Raw genomic sequence first — 21,542 nt, 5'->3', positions numbered from 1 at the left:
CAAAGTACACAAACACACACTGTACATGCAGACACACACAAACACAGTACACAGACACACACTGTACATGCAGACACGCACTCACACAAACAAACTGTACACGCGCACACACACCAACACAGTACACACGCACACACAGTACACAAACACACACTGTACCTGCAGACACACACACACACAAACACACTGTACACGCGCACACACACAACAACTGTACATGAACACAAACACACACAGACGCATTGTACACACACACAGACACACACACACCCACACCACAAAGCGTACCGCCCGTATATCCAGACAAAAAGTCCCTTTCTTCCTCTCTCTCGCATACAGAACACAAAGTGAGCCATTGTAATGCAAACCTGAGATCAAAACAAAAGATGACCACCTGAAGCTGACATTTTCCAAATCACAATGAAGTGTGGCCAGATGGGGAGAGACTGACAGAGAGAGAGATGAATGGAGAAAGAGATGAGAAGACATCCACGATAAACAAACCTGTTAAAAGACTGTTTGAAAGGCAGAGAAACAGGAAAGGGAGTCGGGGTAGAGAGAAAGGTGCCTTGTTATTTTGTTTTTGTCTCGATATTTATTAAACGTTTCTTATTTTCAGCTCAGTTTGGAGATGTAAACTAATGTCTCCCATGCCAATAAAGCCCTTCAAATTGAATCGAGAGAGAGAAGGAGAGAGCAGGACTGTTATCAAGAACAAGTGAGTGAGTCTGGGAGTCAGGGAGTGGGTATGTGAGAGAGAGAGAGAGAGCGTGAGCAGGAGAGTCTGAAGGAGGGTGAAAGAAAGACCCGGAGAGTGAGAGACAGAGGGCGAGCGGTTGACGGCATCCGGCTGCAGCCGTGCGATATGGGCCGAGCAGACATTGGGAGCTGCGCAGATATCGCGGCTGACATTTCGGGCTCGGCTACCCCCCGCCACCCCCTGGGACACGGGCGCCAGCGTGCCCCTGTCAATCAGCCCCACTCCCTGTCACTCCGCCGTCTGGCTGGCTGTCTGTCCGTCCACCCCTGGCGAGGCCGCCACCGCCACCCCACGCCTGGACGCACGCCACTGATCCCTGTCTCCTCCTCTCTCCCTCGTTGACAACCTGACCACTGAGACACAGGAGGGAGGGAAGGGGGAGGAAGGGAGGAGGGGTTGAGGCAGCGGAAGGAGAGAGAAAGGTGGGGAATGAAAAGCGGTCCGTCCTGAGGAGGCAGAAGGAGGGAAATCCGTATTGGAAAGACAGCGGTCCCAGGGACACTGGGAAGGTTCTAGAGTTTGACAGCAGCGATAGGTAAAGCGTAGCAGACTGAGGCTGATGAAACGGGGGGCCGGGGGACAAAGACATTCAGGGAACGGGGAAGGGGCCATTCTGGCCCCCTATCGCGTTTTTCCCTGCTCCTCCCAGCACCCCAGAATCACTCACTCCCTTCCCCCTCTCCTCGAAGAAGCCCCTCCACCCCACAGCCCTCCCTACCCTTTTCTCCCTCCTCCGTAGCCCAGTGTGCTGCTCACTCCATTGTGTCAGCCTTCAGAAGCTCTCTGTTTGAGTGGCAGGCCGTCACAGATCAGCTCCCTGCTAAAGCGGCCTGGCAGGCCGGGGTGACGGGCCAGGAAGGGATCTAAGTGGGTTTATCAGCGCTTCTTAACGCCTCTCCAGCTCCCTGACACAAAAGAGAGGGGTATTAAACATCTAAAGCAAACCAAAAAGCGTGAAAGCTCCTTATAGGGCCTCGGGATTGTGGATGTGACCGGAGTCTTTAAGCACACACACACGCACATACACACACACACGCACACACACGCACACACACGCACACACACGCACACACACGCACACACACGCACACACGCACACACAACACCAACTGAGAGGGTGGGGGGAAAAAGGTAATGTTTTTTTTCCGTCCTTGGGAGGAGGCGAGAAGGACAGAAGGGCATGAGGAGTGGAGAGGCCATCGTCAGAATCAGAATGCAGACAAGGACACAGAAAAAAAAGGTTCAAACGCACTGTTCACAAATAAAATCCCATCCCTGTTCTGACTGGGTATTACTTGTGTTATTTTAAGTGAGTGCATGTGTGTTTGTGTGTACATGAGTCCCTTTAAGTGTATTCACTGTCAGTGAGTGCTGTTGTGTGGGTATATGTGTGAATGAGTCTGTGGGTTATAGGACTATGTGTGGATGTATTTAATTAACTGATTTACCTGTTTCATTAATTACACACATCTCCCACCCCTAATAAAGAGAGAAGAGGTTTAAAGGCTTTAGATACTTTTGTTGTAAGAAAGGATTTATAAACAAATACTTTAAAGCTTCAAATCCTATTTTTTGCTGTGACAATTGCAGTATATGTATTGCAGTATTGCAGCATAGATCTGATGGGGATCCTCTGTTTCAGATTATATTACTCTGTTACAAGGTTATATATGCACTAATATGCATGCATGTCGTTGTGTGTGTGTGTGTGTGTGTGTTTATTCCAGACTAGCAGCAACCCTGCGTGTAGGTCAGAAGCTGGCGGGAGGTCTGTGTCTAAGACGCTTTGTAAAAGGTCACTGTGGAGTTCAGTCTCTGAGAATCTGTGTGTGTGTGTGTGTGTCAGTTCCCACAGGAAGCATGACCCAGGTGAAATGACTGAGACAGGTGAATCAAGAGTGTGCATCACAGAGCTGAAAGAGAGAGATAGGGACAGGGAGGGAGGGTAGGAGGAGACGATGGGGACAGATAGGGACAGGGAGGGAGGGTGGGAGGAGACGATGGGGACAGATAGGGACAGGGAGGGAGGGTAGGAGGAGACGATGGGGACAGATAGGGACAGGGAGGGAGGGTGGGAGGAGACGATGGGGACAGATAGGGACAGGGAGGGAGGGTAGGAGGAGACGATGGGGACAGATAGGGACAGGGAGGGAGGGTAGGAGGAGACGATGGGGACAGATAGGGACAGGGAGGGAGGGTAGGAGGAGACGATGGGGACAGATAGGGACAGGGAGGGAGGGTGGGAGGAGACGATGGGGACAGATAGGGACAGGGAGGGAGGGTGGGAGGAGACGATGGGGACAGATAGGGACAGGGAGGGAGGGTGGGAGGAGACGATGGGGACAGATAGGGACAGGGAGGGAGGGTAGGAGGAGACGATGGGGACAGATAGGGACAGGGAGGGAGGGTGGGAGGAGACGATGGGGACAGATAGGGACAGGGAGGGAGGGTAGGAGGAGACGATGGGGACAGATAGGGACAGGGAGGGAGGGTGGGAGGAGACGATGGGGACAGATAGGGACAGGGAGGGAGGGTAGGAGGAGACGATGGGGACAGATAGGGACAGGGAGGGAGGGTGGGAGGAGACGATGGGGACAGATAGGGACAGGAACGGAGGGTAGGAGGAGACGATGGGGACAGATAGGGACAGGGAGGGCGGGTAGGAGGAGACGATGGGGACAGATAGGGACAGGGAGGGAGGGTAGGAGGAGACGATGGGGACAGATAGGGACAGGGAGGGAGGGTAGGAGGAGACGATGGGGACAGGGAGGGAGGGTAGGAGGAGACGATGGGGACAGATAGGGACAGGGAGGGAGGGTAGGAGGAGACAATGGGGACAGATAGGGACAGGGAGGGAAGGTAGGAGGAGACGATGGGGACAGATATGGACAGGGAGGGAGTGTGGGAGGAGACGATGGGGAAAGATAGGGACAGAGAGGGAGGGTGGGAGGAGACGCTGGGGACAGATAGTGACAGAGAGGGAGGGTAGGAGGAGACGATGGGGACAGATAGGGACATAGAGGGAGGGTGGGTGGGAGGAGATGATAGGGAGAGAAGTTGAAGGAGACAGTGAAAGAGAGAAGTAGATGGAGAGTGTGATGTCACTCAGAGATACCCTATGGACACTGGAAAATGACATTTCAGTCAGAGACATTACCTCTACAGCCTGAAGCCTCACACTCAATCTGCAGTTAATTCAACAGCTAGTGAATGTGTGTGTGTGTGTGTGGATGTGTGTGCATGCGCGCACTCCACACAAAAACATATTGATTAATCCCCTGATGACATCATGCCCATTGTTTGTGAAGTCTCAGTTGCCCATTTGAAAATCAGGGAGTGTCCTTCAAGCATTGCCATCTTGTCAGATGGAGGAGTTTTAGTAAAACAACATAGCGTTCGTGGCTTTGAGACGCTCTAGAGGGTGACAAAGAAGGCTAGCTCAGTGCTGCCCTTTCTAATTTCAAGTTGAGGGCTGAACAGGGTACTGCAGGCTGCCTTTAACCACAAAAGGAATCATGCAAGCCTAGTCCAGTCAGCCTGCAATTAAAAGTGATAACTGTTACACTCACTGGACTCGAACCTGGGTCTCCCACGTGAGAGGCTGTGTCCTTGCTATACGGTGCTAAACGTTTGCCCAGTATCGGTATAGCATTTCGACATCTGGTAAGCTAGTAACCCTATTATTAGCCAGTAATAGGCCTACTAGTATCTACTAACGTACTACTTAGAATAATCATAAGAACTGAGCAATTGCTAGCGAGACTGAAGATTACACTGCCTAAGCTATTTCATTTCGTGGCACAATTTTTTTGTTTTTCTTTCATTCGTGAATGGCATTGATACTATAACTATCAATATAGGGGACGATAACTTACTTTTTCGTCAAGTGAAAGACGAGAGAATCGTGGAAACCCCTCCCCTTACTGCTCAAGAGGTTTTGATCTAGCCTATATTACCACAAAAAGTATGCACGGATGCGTACTTCAAAAATCCACCAGAAATAGTCACATTATAACGGTACGCAGTTTTATTTTAGGCTTACTATAATGTAGATAATGAAGGTTAGAACAAATCCTAATGCATAATCTGTTTTGACTGTGACGAGATTCGAACGCGGGACCTACTGTTTTCAGGTATGCATCTCTAACAACGACGGTATTTAACAAGGGGTAGTCAGTCACTCGCTCAGTCAGTCAGTCAATCAGTCAGTCAGTAAGAGACATTGGCTCTACTTGGCCGGCTCCGCTTACGCGGTCCAACAACTAAATCACTCATCATTGACCAGATGTGACTAAAGAAAATGGTTCAAGGACATTGTTGGTACTGTGACTGTTTTCTGAATGTTTTTCTTTTTTATATCTACAGAAATGGACGACAGAGATCGCTCCTGTCAACTGGAAAGGATTGTATTTTTCTGCAAACAATTCCTAGGGTACAGCAGTTGGTCTTCAAACTGAAATCGTCAATGAACAGGGGCAGTCATTCTCCCAGGATGCACGCCCGCCAGGCCTTATCTGCATGTTTTCTCAGACCTCTTAGATCTTTCTGCTGAGCTGTTTTCCAGAGGCTTGGTAATCATGTAATTAGCAGTGTAATTAGCACAATGGCTAATTGTTGCTTTGCTTAGAGAGGGCTGCATGGGTCGGGATTACATGGTGAAAAATAAACCACCCCCCCTCCCCCCGCCAGCACCACAATGGACCATTCCCTTTTTGAATCTGTTTCTCTCTAAAATGTGTCTCTCTCTCCCTCATTTCAATTAAAAGGGATTTATTGGTATGGGAAACCTTTGTTTACATTGCCAAAGAAGATAGAAAAACAGAGATCAAAAGTGACAACACTTCTTTTATCTGAAATTAAGCATTACACACAGACGTTTTTGAAGGAAAAAGGCATTTCCAATTGTGCAAATGTTGTAGTTATAGGTAAGAATGAAAAGAAAAAAGAAAAATCTCTGTCTCAATTCAATTTCCCCAAAATTGCATTTAAAAGGATTTGCTGGAATGGAAAACGTTTCTTTATATTGCCAAATCACATGGAAAATAAGACATAATAACAAAACGATAAATGCTAAAGATTGAAATTTTAAGTAAACATTTTAAAACATGATTCACAAGGATCAAATCATATCAAATAACAAAAAAGGAAGGCCATTAGTCTGCACATAGACAAGGTTTTTTATAAATTTTGGGTCAATATGGACAGGTATTCTGCCTCTGTGTACGCTCTATATTTTTTTGATTCTTTCCAGTTCATCAAACACAGTAGTTATTATTACAGTAGTTACTGTGTTTCAATCCCGGTGCTCTGTGGGATTCAGGGGCCGAAATAGTCGAATAAGGTGAGGACAGACACTGCAGACTTTTCCTGTGCCCTTGCCAATTAATTGACATGTTGAAAGAGTGGGCTCAAGCTGCCTCCCTAAGGGAAGAAATCTGTATTTTTGGTTCTCTCTCCCTGTGTATTTCTACCTCCCTTTCTGTCTCTGTCTCTCTGTCAGTTTCTCCCTAGCTCCCACTGTGTCCCTTTTTGTCTCTCTCCATCTCTCTTTGTCTCTGTTCCTCAGTCTCTCTAACTCTTTGTGTCTCTGTCTCTTGTTGTTTATCTGTTTGTCTGTTTCTCTCTGCCTCTTTACAAAACCAAACACTAAAGCCTAACCAATCTTGGTCACTTGGAGTTATAGAAAACTGTGTTATGTCCTACATGCTTTCTCGTCTATGCTACACCAATTCAGCTTTTAGTTTCCACATTGTAAAATGGAAATAAGACTCAAAACTCATGATGGTCCACAATGCGTTCATAGCCTCGGGCTGCTCAGGTAGCTCAGTGGGAGGAGCACGCTGGTTTGCAATGCCAAGACAGAGTTCGATTCCTAGAGTCGACTGATACCCCAAAAAATAAACAACAATTCACAGTCTATTTCTATACGTTTCAGTTAAATGGCATTTCATTATTTATAACAATTTGAGCAATTCATAAAGTTATGCCATTGGTACATCTAGATGGCAGTCTGACAACTAGTTTGAGCCACCAGCAGTCCTATCGAAATAAAGATGTGAAGTTGCCTCCCAGATACAATACTGGTCTGGAGATGAAACAAGCACACTGGAGGGAAGCCATCAACGAAGTTGACAATCAGGAAAGCTGAGGCTCAGAGGTTGCAGAGAATTGCAACAGGCTTTGGCTACAGGCCAGGTAACCCACTAATTACATTGGTCTCACACACAAAGAATGACAGTATCAAATAACCCTATTACGATATTGACTGTTCTAAAGCCCCAAAATGACTGTTTGTCAGTTGTAAACTTAGTCTAGCATTTTAAGGTCTTTCATTAAACATAAATCATTCAATTCTGTGTGATATAAAACAGCTCTGAATTATGTCATATAGCTTAGAGTGTTGTCAGTGCAAACTATCCTGTTTGTACCACAACTTGTGCAGGTGGATTCTACTGCAACCGTCATTCAATGGGAAGAGAGGGGAGAACATAATGTAGATACTAGGGCCTAAAAATAATCAATTAACTGAAATAATTAATTTGACTGCATAAAAAAAAAAGATTGCCTTGAGTCTTCCTTCATCATTGAAGTAAAACTAGAGAATGTTGAAGACGGTCCCGTTTGTGTTGGAAATAAATACAAAAATGTCCAATCTTCAGGAGTATCTAACACTAAAAGACTAAACAGGTTATCTTCTGTTAATGCATGTAAGTTTGCAGCCTCTACCTGTCAGAAACAACACTGAATGTAACGCTACTGTAGCTAGGAGAGCTGACTAGCAAGTGGAGCTGACCAGCTAGCATGTTGAGGTGAAGAATCTGAAGACGTTCATTAAGAGTTTGGCAGCCTTGATTATGTATTCTCTCACCAGAAACGGCAGGGGATGAAATATTTGCAATATCCTTAAATAAATATGGGATCACTTCAGCTTTAAGAAAATAAAAGTAAACCAAAATCAAAATTGCTTTATACAGCTCCAAAAAAAATAAGAGACCTTTCCAAAAAAGCTGAAAAGGAAAATTTGCAGTGGTCTCTTAATTTGAACCCTTCTGTTCCTCACTCAAAACCTTCCTTTTCAACTTTTTGCCAAGAAGAGCGAATGTCTCTTAGTGAGTGAGCGAGTGACTGACTGACTGACGTATTTGGATTTGTTCGGTATTGACAAAAACTTTGCTTGCTATTACCTTCAGTATCTACATTATAGTAAGTCTAAAATAAAACTGTTTATGGTTATATTGCGACTGTTTCAGGTAGAAGAAGTACGCATCCATGCATGGTTTTTGGGTCAGGATAGACTAAAATGTAGCTGGCTACATACAACATTCAGTAGCTACGTTATAGTAAGCCTGAACTAAAACTGTTGGTTATATTGCGACTGTTTCTGGTGGATTTTCAAAGGTACGCATCTGTGCATGCTTTTGGGGGTAATAATATAGGCTTTATCAAAGCCCCTTGGGTAGTAAAAGAGTTAGGGTTTCCAAGATTCTCTCGTCTTTTTACTTGACGAGAAAATCAGTTATCGTCATCTGTAGTTATTGTATCATTGTCATTCACAAATTTTTTTGCCATGAAATGAAATAGCTTTGTCAGGGAAAGGTTAATCTTCAGTCTCGCTAACAATTGCTCAATTCTTATGATTATTCCTAGGAAGTTAGTAGACACTAGTAAGTCTATTACTGGCTAATAAGCTGTTAAAACAGCCAGTGGCAAAAGCCATAGTTCATAGACACTATTTGTGGTGGAAGTAAACTTAATAAGAAAAGTTAGCGTTGTGGCATAGTGGTTAAAAACAGTGTGAGACCCGAGTTCCAATCCAGTGATATTTTAAATATTTTATATTTTTTTAATATTTTAATTGCGGGCTGGCTGAACTAGGCTTGCCCGGTTTCTTTTCTGGTTTGGAAAGTAAAGAAAAATGTGCAGTGGTCTCTTAATTTTTTTCAGGAGCTTTATTTCATAAGATGTTTTTGTTTTGTTACGATGGAGATAGATAAGTGTGTAGCCAAATGACAATCCTTACAGAAAGGGAACTGATTCCAACCCACTGTGATAGGAAATTATTATTTATTTATATATTAATCAATTAATCAAATTACGCTTTTTTCACAACATAGTAAATAAAGTATGATTGTCATAATAAAGTGTTTTACTTTTTCAGAAAGAAAAAGAATGTTCTTGTATTAAGCATGTCAGCTGTTGTAAGTTGCAGGCTGTAACCTACTTAGCTTTTTTAAAAAGCAGTGTTTTATTGGGGGTTTTCCTGAATAACTTGAGTAATCGTCAGAATGATCAATGGAATACTTGATAGAATACTTGATCACTGAAATAATCAATAGTGACATTCCCAGTAGATACAGGGCAGGACAGCAAGGAGTACGGTGGCACAGTGGTGCCAATGTGAACGTGCACCCACCCATTACGTCTGAGATTTATTTCCAAACAGGCAACCTCTTTTACGCTGCAAATTCATTTTCGACCTGAAGTTAAGATGCTCGAGAAAGTAATTAAACTCACAATTTAATGAAATCATGAAGCATACACGTAGTCACTAGAGATGGTGCATAAATTACTTCAATTAATCACACGCAGCCTGACTCAGACGGTAACAGCAGAAGTTAGGAGGATCCTCTCCCGGCGCTGGGGCGTGTTCCCGTCATTGGTCAGGATTGCAAAGGGCCTGGGCAACGTGTACATCGAGAGAGAGAGGACATTGGAGAGGAGACACAGGACATGCTGCAGCCAAACCCACTCCCCCCACACGTTGCCCCATGCTGTCACAGGATGTCGCCGCGGGTGACAGTTGCCCTGGCAACGCCTCGTGCGAGGAGGCTGCACGCTCCGAGGGTTACGCAGAGCGGAGATGGGGCGAGGGAGGTGGTACAAAGGGGTTGTGGGTGTGGGGGTGGTTGGAGGATTGGGGGGCGAGGGGGAACCGTGCCAAAGAGGTAAACATCAACACACAATTTCTCTATTTTTTGTTTCTCATCAACACCAGGCTTGATTAAAGCACCCCCCCTCCCCCCAAAAAAGAGCCTCATTTACATACGCATGCTGCGTAAAATGAAATAGAAATGAGTACTTTGCTGTGAATACGCTCTGACAGCGCCACGTACCCATCCCACAAACACATCGGGGGAAAAATGAAGAGTTTCGCTGCCGTTTAACATCAGTCTCCAAGCATGTTCTAAAGATGAGTTACAACCTAAGCCCTTGACCTTGAACCAAATGCTACATAACCTATTACGTATGGATGTGTAAACAACAAAAGCAATGTTGTCATTATGTCTCGCCATGTTTTAAAGGATGGAAAAGTACAAGATTCCCTAAACAATTACTCAGAGTCAGTTTCTTCCACTTGCTGGTTAGTTAGGACTAGGGATATGATCATCTGAGATAAGGGGTTAAACACATGTTCTACCTTGAGTATTGCAGATACTCACCCCTTTACTCTCTGCCAGTTGTCTCTCCAGGGCTGCTCTGTCAGGGCGCCCCCTGCAGTCTCTTAGGGTGAAGTGGCCCTCCAGGTTGCCTATCTTTTAGGGGGAGAACAGTCATATGTAAACACAGTGGTATATCACTGGTGCGTTACAACACGGTCATAGGTTACTGGCACCCTACTGCACAGTCATATGTTACTGGTGAGATACAACACAGTCATATGTTACTGGTGAGATACAACACAGTCATATGTTACTGGTGAGATACAACACAGTCATATGTTACTGGTGAGATACAACACAGTCATATGTTACTGGTGAGATACAACACAGTCATATGTTACTGGTGAGATACAACACAGTCATATGTTACTGGTGAGATACAACACAGTCATATGTTACTGGTGAGATACAACACAGTCATATGTTACTGGTGAGATACAACACAGTCATATGTTCCTGACACACTGATTTAACGATAGGCTACCAAAACTATTTCAGCAAAAACCTCTGCAATGACTGGTCGGTATTGTCGCTATAGATCAATGTCGCTATAGATCATAGCACAAACACACGCACGTACACCTAGGCACACACGCACGGCATGCACACATCGCATAACACCACACCATCGAACTATATGCTATATGCTATCATTTACATATTCTCTGTACACTGCAGCCAATCACAGCACACCATTTAGACACTCTTTTGTCAAGAGCTGAGGTGACGTCAAGGGTTTGAGGAGTTAATGATCTCACATCACCTGAGTTAAGTGCAGAAACGAGAGTATGTCATGAAGACGCCCTTTCATCCCCCATGTGACCCATTACCCAACACGATTTCAACATTTACAATGACCACCTGTCTCTATGTTGGAATTGCCGGGAGAGCAGTTGGTGCTAAAATCAAATAGGTCGCATTTCACCTGGTCCAATGGCAGGCTTTTCATTTCCAAGCCTTATAAACTCAATTCTATTGACTCGCCTTGGAGAGTTAAAGTTAACTAAGTGAAATCTACTCTGTGGCAATTGTGTGCCTCGTGTGAGAGGGGGGCTGTGTGTGGATGGGTGGGTGGGTGTGTGCCTGTGTCACTTGCTGATTCTATCTTCCTTCAGTTTCATTCTCTCCTATTCTCTGTCCCTGCGGCACATCAGGCCAGAGACTACAGAGTAAATTGTCCCAAATTGAGTTCCTTTTTCCAGGCGAATACATGCTACATCCACACCGTTTAAAGAGAGAAGGAAAAGAAAAAGAGAGAAAAAAACTATAGAAAGAAAGGGAGGGAGAAGTAGAGAGGTAGAGAATTAAATAATATCACAGCACACAATACCGCGCTTAACAATTTCCCCCAATTTATTTTCCCTTTTCATCCACATCTCTCCCCCATTTCCCCTTTCTTTCTCCCCTTACTCTATTCTTATCATCCCTCTCTCTGAGTATCACTCCCTCTGTGCTCTCTTCGTCTTGCGCGCCACGTATCGGCACAGCTTTCCCTCCCTCGACTTTCCCCTCTTCAACTGGCGCTCTCAGCTTTCCTTATCCCTCTGTTTTCCTCCTTCTTCCTCCCTCCCCCTGGTGTCTTTTCCTGGAGCTTGGCTGTACTTGGTGACACACTACCCATCAGCACAGACCCCCCGGGCAGCAGAGACCCGCTTTGACTATAATCACACGGTAAGTTTATAACGCTGGCAGTCCTGAGCCCAGCTGAGCTGCGCTGAGCGCGTGCGACTCCCCTGGCTCTGTGCACACTCCATTAGACTCAGTGGGAGAATGGCAGGCAGGGCTGGAGACGGGAGCTAGATGACTGGGGGTGGAGATGACTGGGGCCAGGGAGTGAACTAAGACAAAAGGATGGGAATAGGGAAGGCTGGGGTTTTAACCTTTATTTCGACTGGCTGAGACCTATGAATTTGGAGCCCTGTGTTGTAACATCGTATTGCCCAGAGCGATTTATTTGACTTGTCACGTGTATGAAGTAAACCCACAACCCAGTTGGGTCGAGTTCCTCATTTTCCCCACTAAACCACAGCAGGGACCATCGATTCAAAATACACATTAAAATACACACAACCCTGTTGTTGCTTACTCTTTTGGGTTTCAGGCTGGGGGTGTAAAAGCACTTTGTGACAACTGCTGATGTAAAAAAAAAGGGCTTTATAAATAAATGTGATTGATTGAATGAATGAAAATACAATATACAAAAAACAGAGCTAGAAGTAGTGTCGAAAAGCCCCTTGACAATTCTATGTATATTATGAAATCTAGTGATATTAGCACAAAGTGCGCTAAGCATTTGTGTGTAGTTCACGCCAGTAATGCTATTTATACGTCTAGTTTTCCACAGGTGACCCTTTGAGACAGATTGCGTGACTCCAGTATACCCACATCTAAAGATTTTTGGGGAAGATTAGCAACTGTACTGACTCTGGCAGCCCAATGACCACACCGGGATTATTCTCTGACCTCTTCTCTTTAACACCTGTTTCCGCCAGCTGGAATTTGATGGTTGACAGCCTCCAGCAGACTATTCACTGCATCTCCAACAACCAGACGCCAGCCCGACATCAGCTTGGCAAAATGAGGGAAGGGCCTGTACCAACCAAGTTTCAACTAAAGCAACTTATGTAGCCTAACGTAGCAGGAATAAAAGACATGCCCAAAACTAGCTGGCTCCTTGACAAAAAGGTTTCAAATCTTGCTAGACAGTATTATTATCTTCTCCTGGTAAAACGTCAATGGACTCAATCGATTTCGTAGACTTTCCTGTATTTATAAGTGTTTGAAACGGGGCCCCCTAGACTGCATGTGTTATGGACAGATGCCTGCATACTCAATCATGGATCTGTAGTTGGGTATGTGTAACCTCAGCACGTGTGCACCAGCAGACTTCCAGGTTACATGAGGAGTATAGGCCATAATTGGGAATTAGACATGGTGAAATTGTGAGGGAAGACAAATTTGGGTAAAATTCTAAGAAACATATATACCTATTTAAAATCAGGAAAACGGAAATCAACAATTCACAAAATGACAGTATCCATCTACCAATGACAGCCGCCAAGACATCCCTCCCCAGTCCTGACCAAAACAAACAGCCACCAAGCCCGGGCAGGTTCAGCAGAGAACAATATGAGTCCAATCAGAGTTGGAGCTGGTATGGATCTTCCCCCCTGCTAATGAAGGCACTTTGAAAAGGTAATCTAATTCTCCACCAGCAATTAAAGCGGAGAGAGACATGTCACAATCAATTATCCACTCCTTCACTCATGTCCTCCAGTGTGGAAGTATAGGGACTGTCCGCCTCTCACACACACACACACACACACAGAGCTGACAGACAAATCAAGTCCGTCAGCAGGGCAATATGATAGAACACTAATCATATCAAACACAGGAGCAGACAGAACCTCTGTCCTTACAACTCTCTCTGTGTGTTAACACAAGAACTTATCTCATACCCCATCAGCCAACTTATCAGTCCAGCTTCAGGATGTGTGTAGTATGGAGCCAGACAAATAATGGCTTGATATCAGTAGTGCTAGATCTCAATGGGTGCTAAGCAGTAGTGTACAGTGTAAGCCTTGATCTTGAGCACATGGATCCTTGATGTTTGTGCTCTGGATATGCTCTGGATAAGCATGAGCAAAATTCTGACATGGAGAGAGTCCATCATGAACATCTTGAATATTTTGGGACTGACCTCTGCAATTCAACCAACCTCCCCACCCTTCAGGTCCTTATCGTAGTAGAAAGATGTCTAGCTTGACATAGTTAGCTAGCTAGTCGACACACAGTTGATAATGATTCTCATAGAAAATGTAGGAATAGTGTACAAATGAAACATGCTTTATCTATAAACAGCTTGCATTCATTTATTGTTTCTCAAGCAAATGAAGAAGTGCCAATTGCCCAAAGCAACAGTAGAGAGGGAAGAGGTGGAGGTTGACATGTAAGGTCTTGTTTGGTTTAGTTAATGATTTAGTAAGTGATTATAACAGTAGAAATGGTACATAGTTTAACGCCAATCAGCAAGAAAGCTAATGTTAGCTTGAGGAAAAAAATGTTTTAGTTAACAACGACTCTAAAAAAGAAAAATCTTACTGTAACTGCACTCTGTGATTAAACTTGCACACACACACACACACAAACGCAGCTCTGGAAAAAATTAAGAGACCACTGTACCTTAATTTTTTTGAGCATATATTTCATATCTATCTATCTATCTATCTATCTATATATATATATATATATATATATATATCTATATATATATATATATACATACATACAGCTCCGGAAAAAAATAAGGGAGCACATAATCATCACAGTATAACACCAAGTCAATGAAACTACAGGGATATCAGTCTGTCCAATTAGGAAGCATAAGCGATTGTAAATCAATGTTTTCGTGCAAATGAAAAGGAATGGTTGTGCAGGAGGTGGGCATAGACAATTTCTCTCTCCTTAATGTTCCTGACTGTTTCTATTCTAGTTTTGTGTTTTGCTAGTGTCCTTGTCACTATAGGTAGCATAACGCGGTACCTGCAGGCCATTAGTAGTCCAGCTCCTCCAGGATGGCACATCCATACGTGCCATAAGGTTTAAGGATTGCTGTGTCTCCAAGTACAGTCTCAAGAGCATGGAGGAAATACCAGGAGTCCTCCAGCGGGCTACTGGTGTGCATGTTTCTGACTGTCAGAAACAGACTCCATGAGGGTGGCATAAGGGCCCAACGTCCTCTAGTAGGACCTGTGCTCACAGCCCAGCACTGCGTGGCATTTGCCAGAGAACACCAGAATTGTCCAGTCTGCCATTGGTGCCCTGTTCCCTTCATAGATGAGAGCATGTTCACACTAAGCATGTGACAGATGTGAAAGAGTCTGGAGAACCTGCCTGCAATATCATCCAGCATGACTGGTTTGGCGGTGGGTCAGTGATGGTATGAGGAGGCACATCCTTGGAGGGTCACAGACCTTCACATGCTAACCAACGGTACTCACACTGCTGTTACTGGGATGAAATCCACAGACCCGTTGTCAGACCTTACGCTGGTGCAGTGGGCCCTGGGTTCCTCCTGGTGCAGGAGAATGGCAGGCCTCATGAAGCCTGAGTGTGTAGGCAATTCCTGGATGATGAAGGCATTGATGCATTGACTGGCCCTCACGTTCCCCAGACCTGAATCCAAGTGAGAACTTCTGGGACGTTATGTTTCGGTGCAACCGATGCCACCAAGTAGCGCCACAGACTGTCCAGGAGCACACTGATGCCCTGATCCAGGTCTGGGAGGAGATCCTCCAGAACACCATCTGGCGTCTCATCAGAAGCATGCCCAGAAGTTAGTCGCCAGGTACATGGGGGCCATACACACAACTGAGTCACACTGAGTTGCCGTGATGAAATTCACGCAAGTTGGAACAGCCTCTGATTTAGAATGTTTACTTAGATTTTTGGTGTGAGTTTGAATCCAGCCCTCAGTTGGATGGTGATTTTGGTTTCCATTGACTGTTGTTACGTCATTTTGTTCTCAAAGAATTACATAATGTACCGTAAACATTTTGATCTTAGACCCGATGTGTGATTTAAGTGTTCCCTTTTTTGAGCAGTGTATTTCCTGCCCTAAACAATGCAGTATTTTGATTAAGATTGCACCTGCTCATTCTTTCAACGACATGACGACATGACTAATAGTATGGTGAAAAAAGTGTGTCCCCACCAACATCCAACTAAACCTACGAATCGTTGACAGGTAAGGATGTTATTTCAGGTAATTAAAACATTCGTAAAGGCGTCTTTTGAAATTGTACAACGGGGATCAACGCGAGATTGTTTTCCACACATTGGTAGAAATGTTTAATAATAGGCAACGTTGGTTAAAGAAAAATACTGTAGTATCTGCATTCTCGTAATGACCAACTCTTGAAATCTGATTTTTGATTGTTGTATTACGGTCTTGTGTTTGTTAAATGTTGAACAGATTAATGGCTATATGGTGACAATCGCCAGCGTTTATATATAAGCAGATTAGTTTATCGTTAATATATAAAATGATATAACGTGATGTCACGGCTGAGCCGCGAAAACTAATGAGAATGACGGTTCTACCAGACAGGATGTATCAATATATTTGGTTGTCAAACAACAACAATCATCTGAACTAAATAGTTAAGTTTTATCCTGAATTTTTATCATTGCAGCCTGTATAGTTCTAACACAAATTGAATCTAACGTGAAGAACGATGACATGTAACCGATGACAAAGTTAAGAGGCGTGACTTGCTGGAGGCGCCCCGGCTGCGATGTGAAGACAGTAATTAATTCCACAGAAGTCAGCTGTTGTTTCAAGCGCGGAGTATATCGTTTCTGTTATTTTATTTGAAGTAATTTATTTTAATTGTGCTGCAATTACAAACGCTTACAAACAAGACATTTGAACGCTAACAAACGAGACATTTGAACTTTTTAAGAATGTGTAAATCAATTTTACGATTGCGCAATCCATGCATTTATAGCTGTCTTTCATATTGCCTGTTTAAATCTCCGGTTTAGGTTGAGCGGAATTAAACACTTGCCGTGTTTGGTAAACACATTTTTGGACCTTCAAATCTTGGTAAGTAGACTTTTGACATTATTGTTAATCAGCTTTAATTACCTATATACGCTTGTTAATCCTATTTGTATTTAGACCAAGTGACCAGCATCTGCGTCAGATGGACTGGGCGGTTGTGATCTTACACAACCTGAGCAGATACTTTTTGTGTAAGATTAATTATTTACAGACATTTTTAGTCTTGTTCTACAGTGTTATTAACAATTATGACAATATGCATACTGAACCTTGGTACAACATTCTATATTCCAACAGATTGAGGACAGCCGGTGATGATACAGAGTACATTACCACAATGGATTCAGTTACGGACACCCTACCTTGTGGCTGCACAGCGTGAGGGGGTTATTGTTTCATTGTTTTCTTTCATGCATGAAAGCTGAAGGTAATATAGCCAACTCTTCAAAACTGCGCTGTATGTAAATGTATGTTTGAGTTAGAATATTTAAACCTGAAAAGTGGATTGTTATTTACACGTTAAGCCAGAGAAATGGCTAAAGATAATGCTAACGACAGACCAGACATGGAACATCCAACAACCTCTACACATAATCAATCGACCACACCCCAAAATACAAATGAACCAACCATTACTTTGTTACACAGTGATGCACACAATAACCCCCAGATACAAGGCTTGTGTAGTAGCCCCCATTTTTCACACGATCTAGTTGACTCTCCTTCAAGCTCTCTGATGCCAACTCAGTGCAGTGATGGCGAGTTATACAACGTAATGTGTTTGACAATGTTGAATTACGACAGTTGATATATTTACAAAAGACTTGTGAAGTTGAGGATTCTGGCACATTCTACACAAGTATTATGGCAGGCTTGGATACTTTGATTGTTAGAGCTTCAGACGTTGTGCATGGTGATCGTCTGCAGATTGAGTTGATAGGTGAGTCTCTGATAACCCCGTACATGTGACCATGAGAGCGGATGAATATAATGAAGACACGTTTGGTATTTTACTTACCAAAGTGTTATGCAGAGTAATGCTGAGATTATGATTGATGAATCACTAGAACTGGTGGTACAAATCGTCAAAAAGCGTGAGGGTGGTGCCCCGCGACGTAAAGCTCAAACACTGTTGATAGAGCAAATTAACAATAAAAAAAGAAGGCATTTATATGTGGCTGTGAATAATGATTCTACATGTTTTTCTGTTTGTTTGATGGGTATGTTGAACCCGCAGTACACATATCCTGAGGCCCTGGTTAGTGGTCATGAGTTACATGCGGGCGCTGGTTTAGCATTAGATGATTGTGTGGCATTCACAAATATTGTTCGGTTTGAAGAAATGACCGGGTGTAAAATTGTTGTCTTTCACCGAACACGGGATGGTCACTTTACCAAGTTTCAAAACAGCGAGGACACCCACCCTAGAACCGTCTTTATGTACTTACACGATAACCGCTTCTATGGCATCATGAATCTGAAGGGTTTTCTGGGTGTGTCTTATGTCTGTGACTGGTGCTATACCGGTTTCAACACACGTGGTGATCATGGTTGTAAACATAGCTGTAGTGTCTGTCTTCATGAAGATTGTCATACCCAACCCCGTAACACAAAGCAGTGCCCTGACTGTAAACAGATTTGTTATTCTGATTTTTGTTAGAGCCAGCATAAACGTTTCAAGCACCACAAAAGTGTGGATCGTTGGGTTAGCAGGTGTGACCAGAAGAAATACTGTCGATTGCGGCCGTTATTACAATGTTAGTATTACCAACTATAACGCGCACAGGTGCATGGCTAACATGTGTCACAATTGTAATGTGGATCTGACGGTTGAAATGAATCATCAGTGTTTTATAAAACCCTCCAAGCCCAAGGACCCCAGTGAACGCTACATATTTTATGATTTTGAGACAATTGCCAATCCGGTGAATGGTGTACACAATGTACATTTTGTATGCGCAATAAGCTTTGATAACTAGACGTGGTGTTCAGCCGGAGATGGTTGTGTCGCTGCTTTTTTCCAAAAGTTTAGGCAACCGAACAATAATGACTACACGTCTATAGCACATAACTCTAAAGGTTTCGATGGTTACATCTTGATGCAATACCTTGCTAACAATGGTATTGGCACAACACTTATTGCTAATGGTAGCAAGCTCATGATTTTTACAGACAGCACATTCAATCAGAGATACATTGATAGTCATTGCTTCTTACCTATGAAGCTGTCGGCCTTGCCACGTGCTATGGGTTTTAAGGATTTAAAAAAAGGCTACTTTCCTTACAAGTTTAACATCAAGGAGAATGAGAACTATGTTGGCCCCCATCCGGAACCAAATTACTATGGTGTGAATACCATGATGGCTAAAGAAAAAGATGAGTTTTTGCAATGGTTTGCAACTGTTTCCGCAGACCCCTTTGTCATGCAGGATGAAATAAAGGCTTACTGCGTGAATGATGTGGTCATCTTGAGAGAGGGTTGTATGCGCTACAGACTCGAGTTCCTGGAGTGTGGTGGTGTTGACCCATTCCGGTCAATTATGATTGCTTTGGCTTGCATGAAAGTCTTTTGCAACAGATTCCTCACCAAGGACACCATTGCATTGGTCCCCTCAGACAACTACAACCGTTGTCAGAAGACATTCTCAAACAGCTCAATCCAGTGGCTTGAATATGTGGCCTCCGATGAGAATATATCAATACAGCATGCCCTGAACAAGGCTGAAGTGAAAATCGGTGTCTACTGCGTTGATGGATATGCTGAACGCGATGGGTTGAGCACGGTCTATGAATTTCTATGCTGTTTCTGGCACGGTCACCCAAAGTGTCATTGTTCAACAAGCATCAATCCAGTGACAAAGATTCAGTACGGGTTGATGCACGAGCAATGGTTGACAAAGGTAAAGGCTTTGAAAGAACAACACAACGTTCATGTTCAATACATATGGGAGTGTGAGTGGAATCAGCTTAAAAACACAACCGCAGATGTCAAAGCTTTCTTAAAGACCTTTGATGCTCTAGAGTGCCTTGACCCTCGGAATGCTCTTTTTGGCGGTTGTACTAATGCGATTAATCTGAAGTTTACGGATCGAGAAGGGGAAACTATTCAGTATAACGATGTCTGTAGTCTTTACCCATTCTGCAACAAGACAAAGACTTATCCGATTGGGCATCCAGACATAATCTTTCGGGATTTCAAACCGCTAGACACCTACTTTGGTATTGTTAAGGCTACGGTGTGTCCATCGAAAGGCCTTTATCACCCCGTTTTACCACACAGGGTCGGCGGTAAGCTGTTCTTTCCATTGTGTAGATTATGTGCAGAGTCTGAAAACCAGGTAACTGATTGTTCACATACTGATTCAGAAAGATCTTTAACCGGTACCTGGGTTTCTATTGAGCTGGTTAAGACTGTTGAGAAAGGTTATCGCATTGAGGCTAAAGACCAGTATATATGTGAATATCATGAAAAGAAGGGTGTGCAGCTTGACAAGTAAAACATTGTTGTAAACAGTGCTAGGCGATCTTTAGCTAAATTGGCAATGAATAGTCTTTGGGGTAAGATGGGTGAGCGGACTAACCTTATGAACACAATGTTAATAACAGGAGTTTAGCCACTACCTTTTTTCCATTGAAATAGATGTTGGTTATTTCTCGTTAATCTCAGACACTGTTGCGATGGTACAGTGGCGTTACACAAAACAGACACCAATCAAACCACATAACGGCAACATTTTTATTGCTGCGTTCACAACCGCTTATGCTAGACTCGAGTTGTATTCACTTGTGGAAACATTGGATAGACGTGTACTCTACACAGACACTGATTCCGTGATCTTTGTCACACGCCATGGGGATTGGGTGCCCCCACTGGTTCCGTTCTTGGGTGACTTGACCGATGAGTTACCGGATGGTGACAGCATAGCTCAATTTATTAGTGGTGGGCCCATACGGTTACAAAACCGTTAAAGGTCTGACCTGTCTCAAAGCAAAAGGCATTACGCTCAACAGCTACAACACAACCATCCTTACGACCCCTCAGCATGAGTTTTTTTGCGCGTGACTTCAGTACTCTCTCCAGCATTTGAACAGTCACCTTGCTAGGTAAGGAACACTACATGTATTGCATTGCAATCTTCTCTCGTTGACTCAAATGCTAAGAGCTGCAAAAGTTGGTTGATTCATAACTAGCAAGCTATAAAACGTCAGCTACCCGCTAGCTAACAAATCGTGACCAGTTATTCAGTGCAGTGAAAATTAATAAACTATATAAAATGCATACAACGGGTAACGTAACTTCTAGAAAGTTTTTGCAATGGTTTTGATCGGTAATAGTCGCTAATATAATTCCTTTTTGTGTGTTAGTGTTGGCTGTCTGTTGGTACGTAAGTAACACTTCTTGTTCCGATTTGAATGCTTTCTACCTGGTTAATATCATAGTATGGTCTTGAAACAATTACAAACAGGAAATAAAGTTATAAACACTGTTTGAGCTAAATGTGAGTAAATAATAGCGCAGTTTTACCAGCCATTGTTACGTTACTTGTAGCAAGGTGCATTCTAAACAAGACTTTCTAATCACACCAGTGTGATCGTACGCTTCAGGGACCACTCTAGCCTGATCACACTGGTGTGACCGTACGCGTCAAACGGTTAATTTGGAGACGCTGACACGACTGGTTGATAACTTTGTACGGGGTGAGGGCGGTGATGATGATCATGTCCTTGCTAATGCAGACACAATTTCTAGAGATAAAAGAACATTCACGTTGAAAAA

At 43.7% G+C, this 21,542-nt stretch overlaps 1 protein-coding gene across 2 annotated transcripts in view; it reads right to left on the bottom strand.

Moving 5' to 3' along the window:
- The window catches only part of LOC105008684 (neuroendocrine convertase 1), a 281,977-nt gene that overhangs the window by 224,978 nt on the left and 35,457 nt on the right, over positions 1 to 21,542 (bottom strand). For both annotated transcript variants that reach the window (XM_020041372.2, XM_020041373.2), the window contains exon 3: positions 10,201 to 10,293. In XM_020041372.2, the coding sequence (XP_019896931.2) occupies positions 10,201 to 10,293 (93 nt within the window). The remainder of the gene's footprint in view (positions 1 to 10,200; positions 10,294 to 21,542) is intronic.

This window comes from Esox lucius, chromosome 20 (genome assembly GCF_011004845.1).
Source record: "Esox lucius isolate fEsoLuc1 chromosome 20, fEsoLuc1.pri, whole genome shotgun sequence".
NCBI lineage: Eukaryota > Metazoa > Chordata > Actinopteri > Esociformes > Esocidae > Esox > Esox lucius.
The sequence above is the reverse complement of the archived record's forward strand: the minus strand, read 5'-3'. Positions and strand labels throughout refer to the sequence as shown.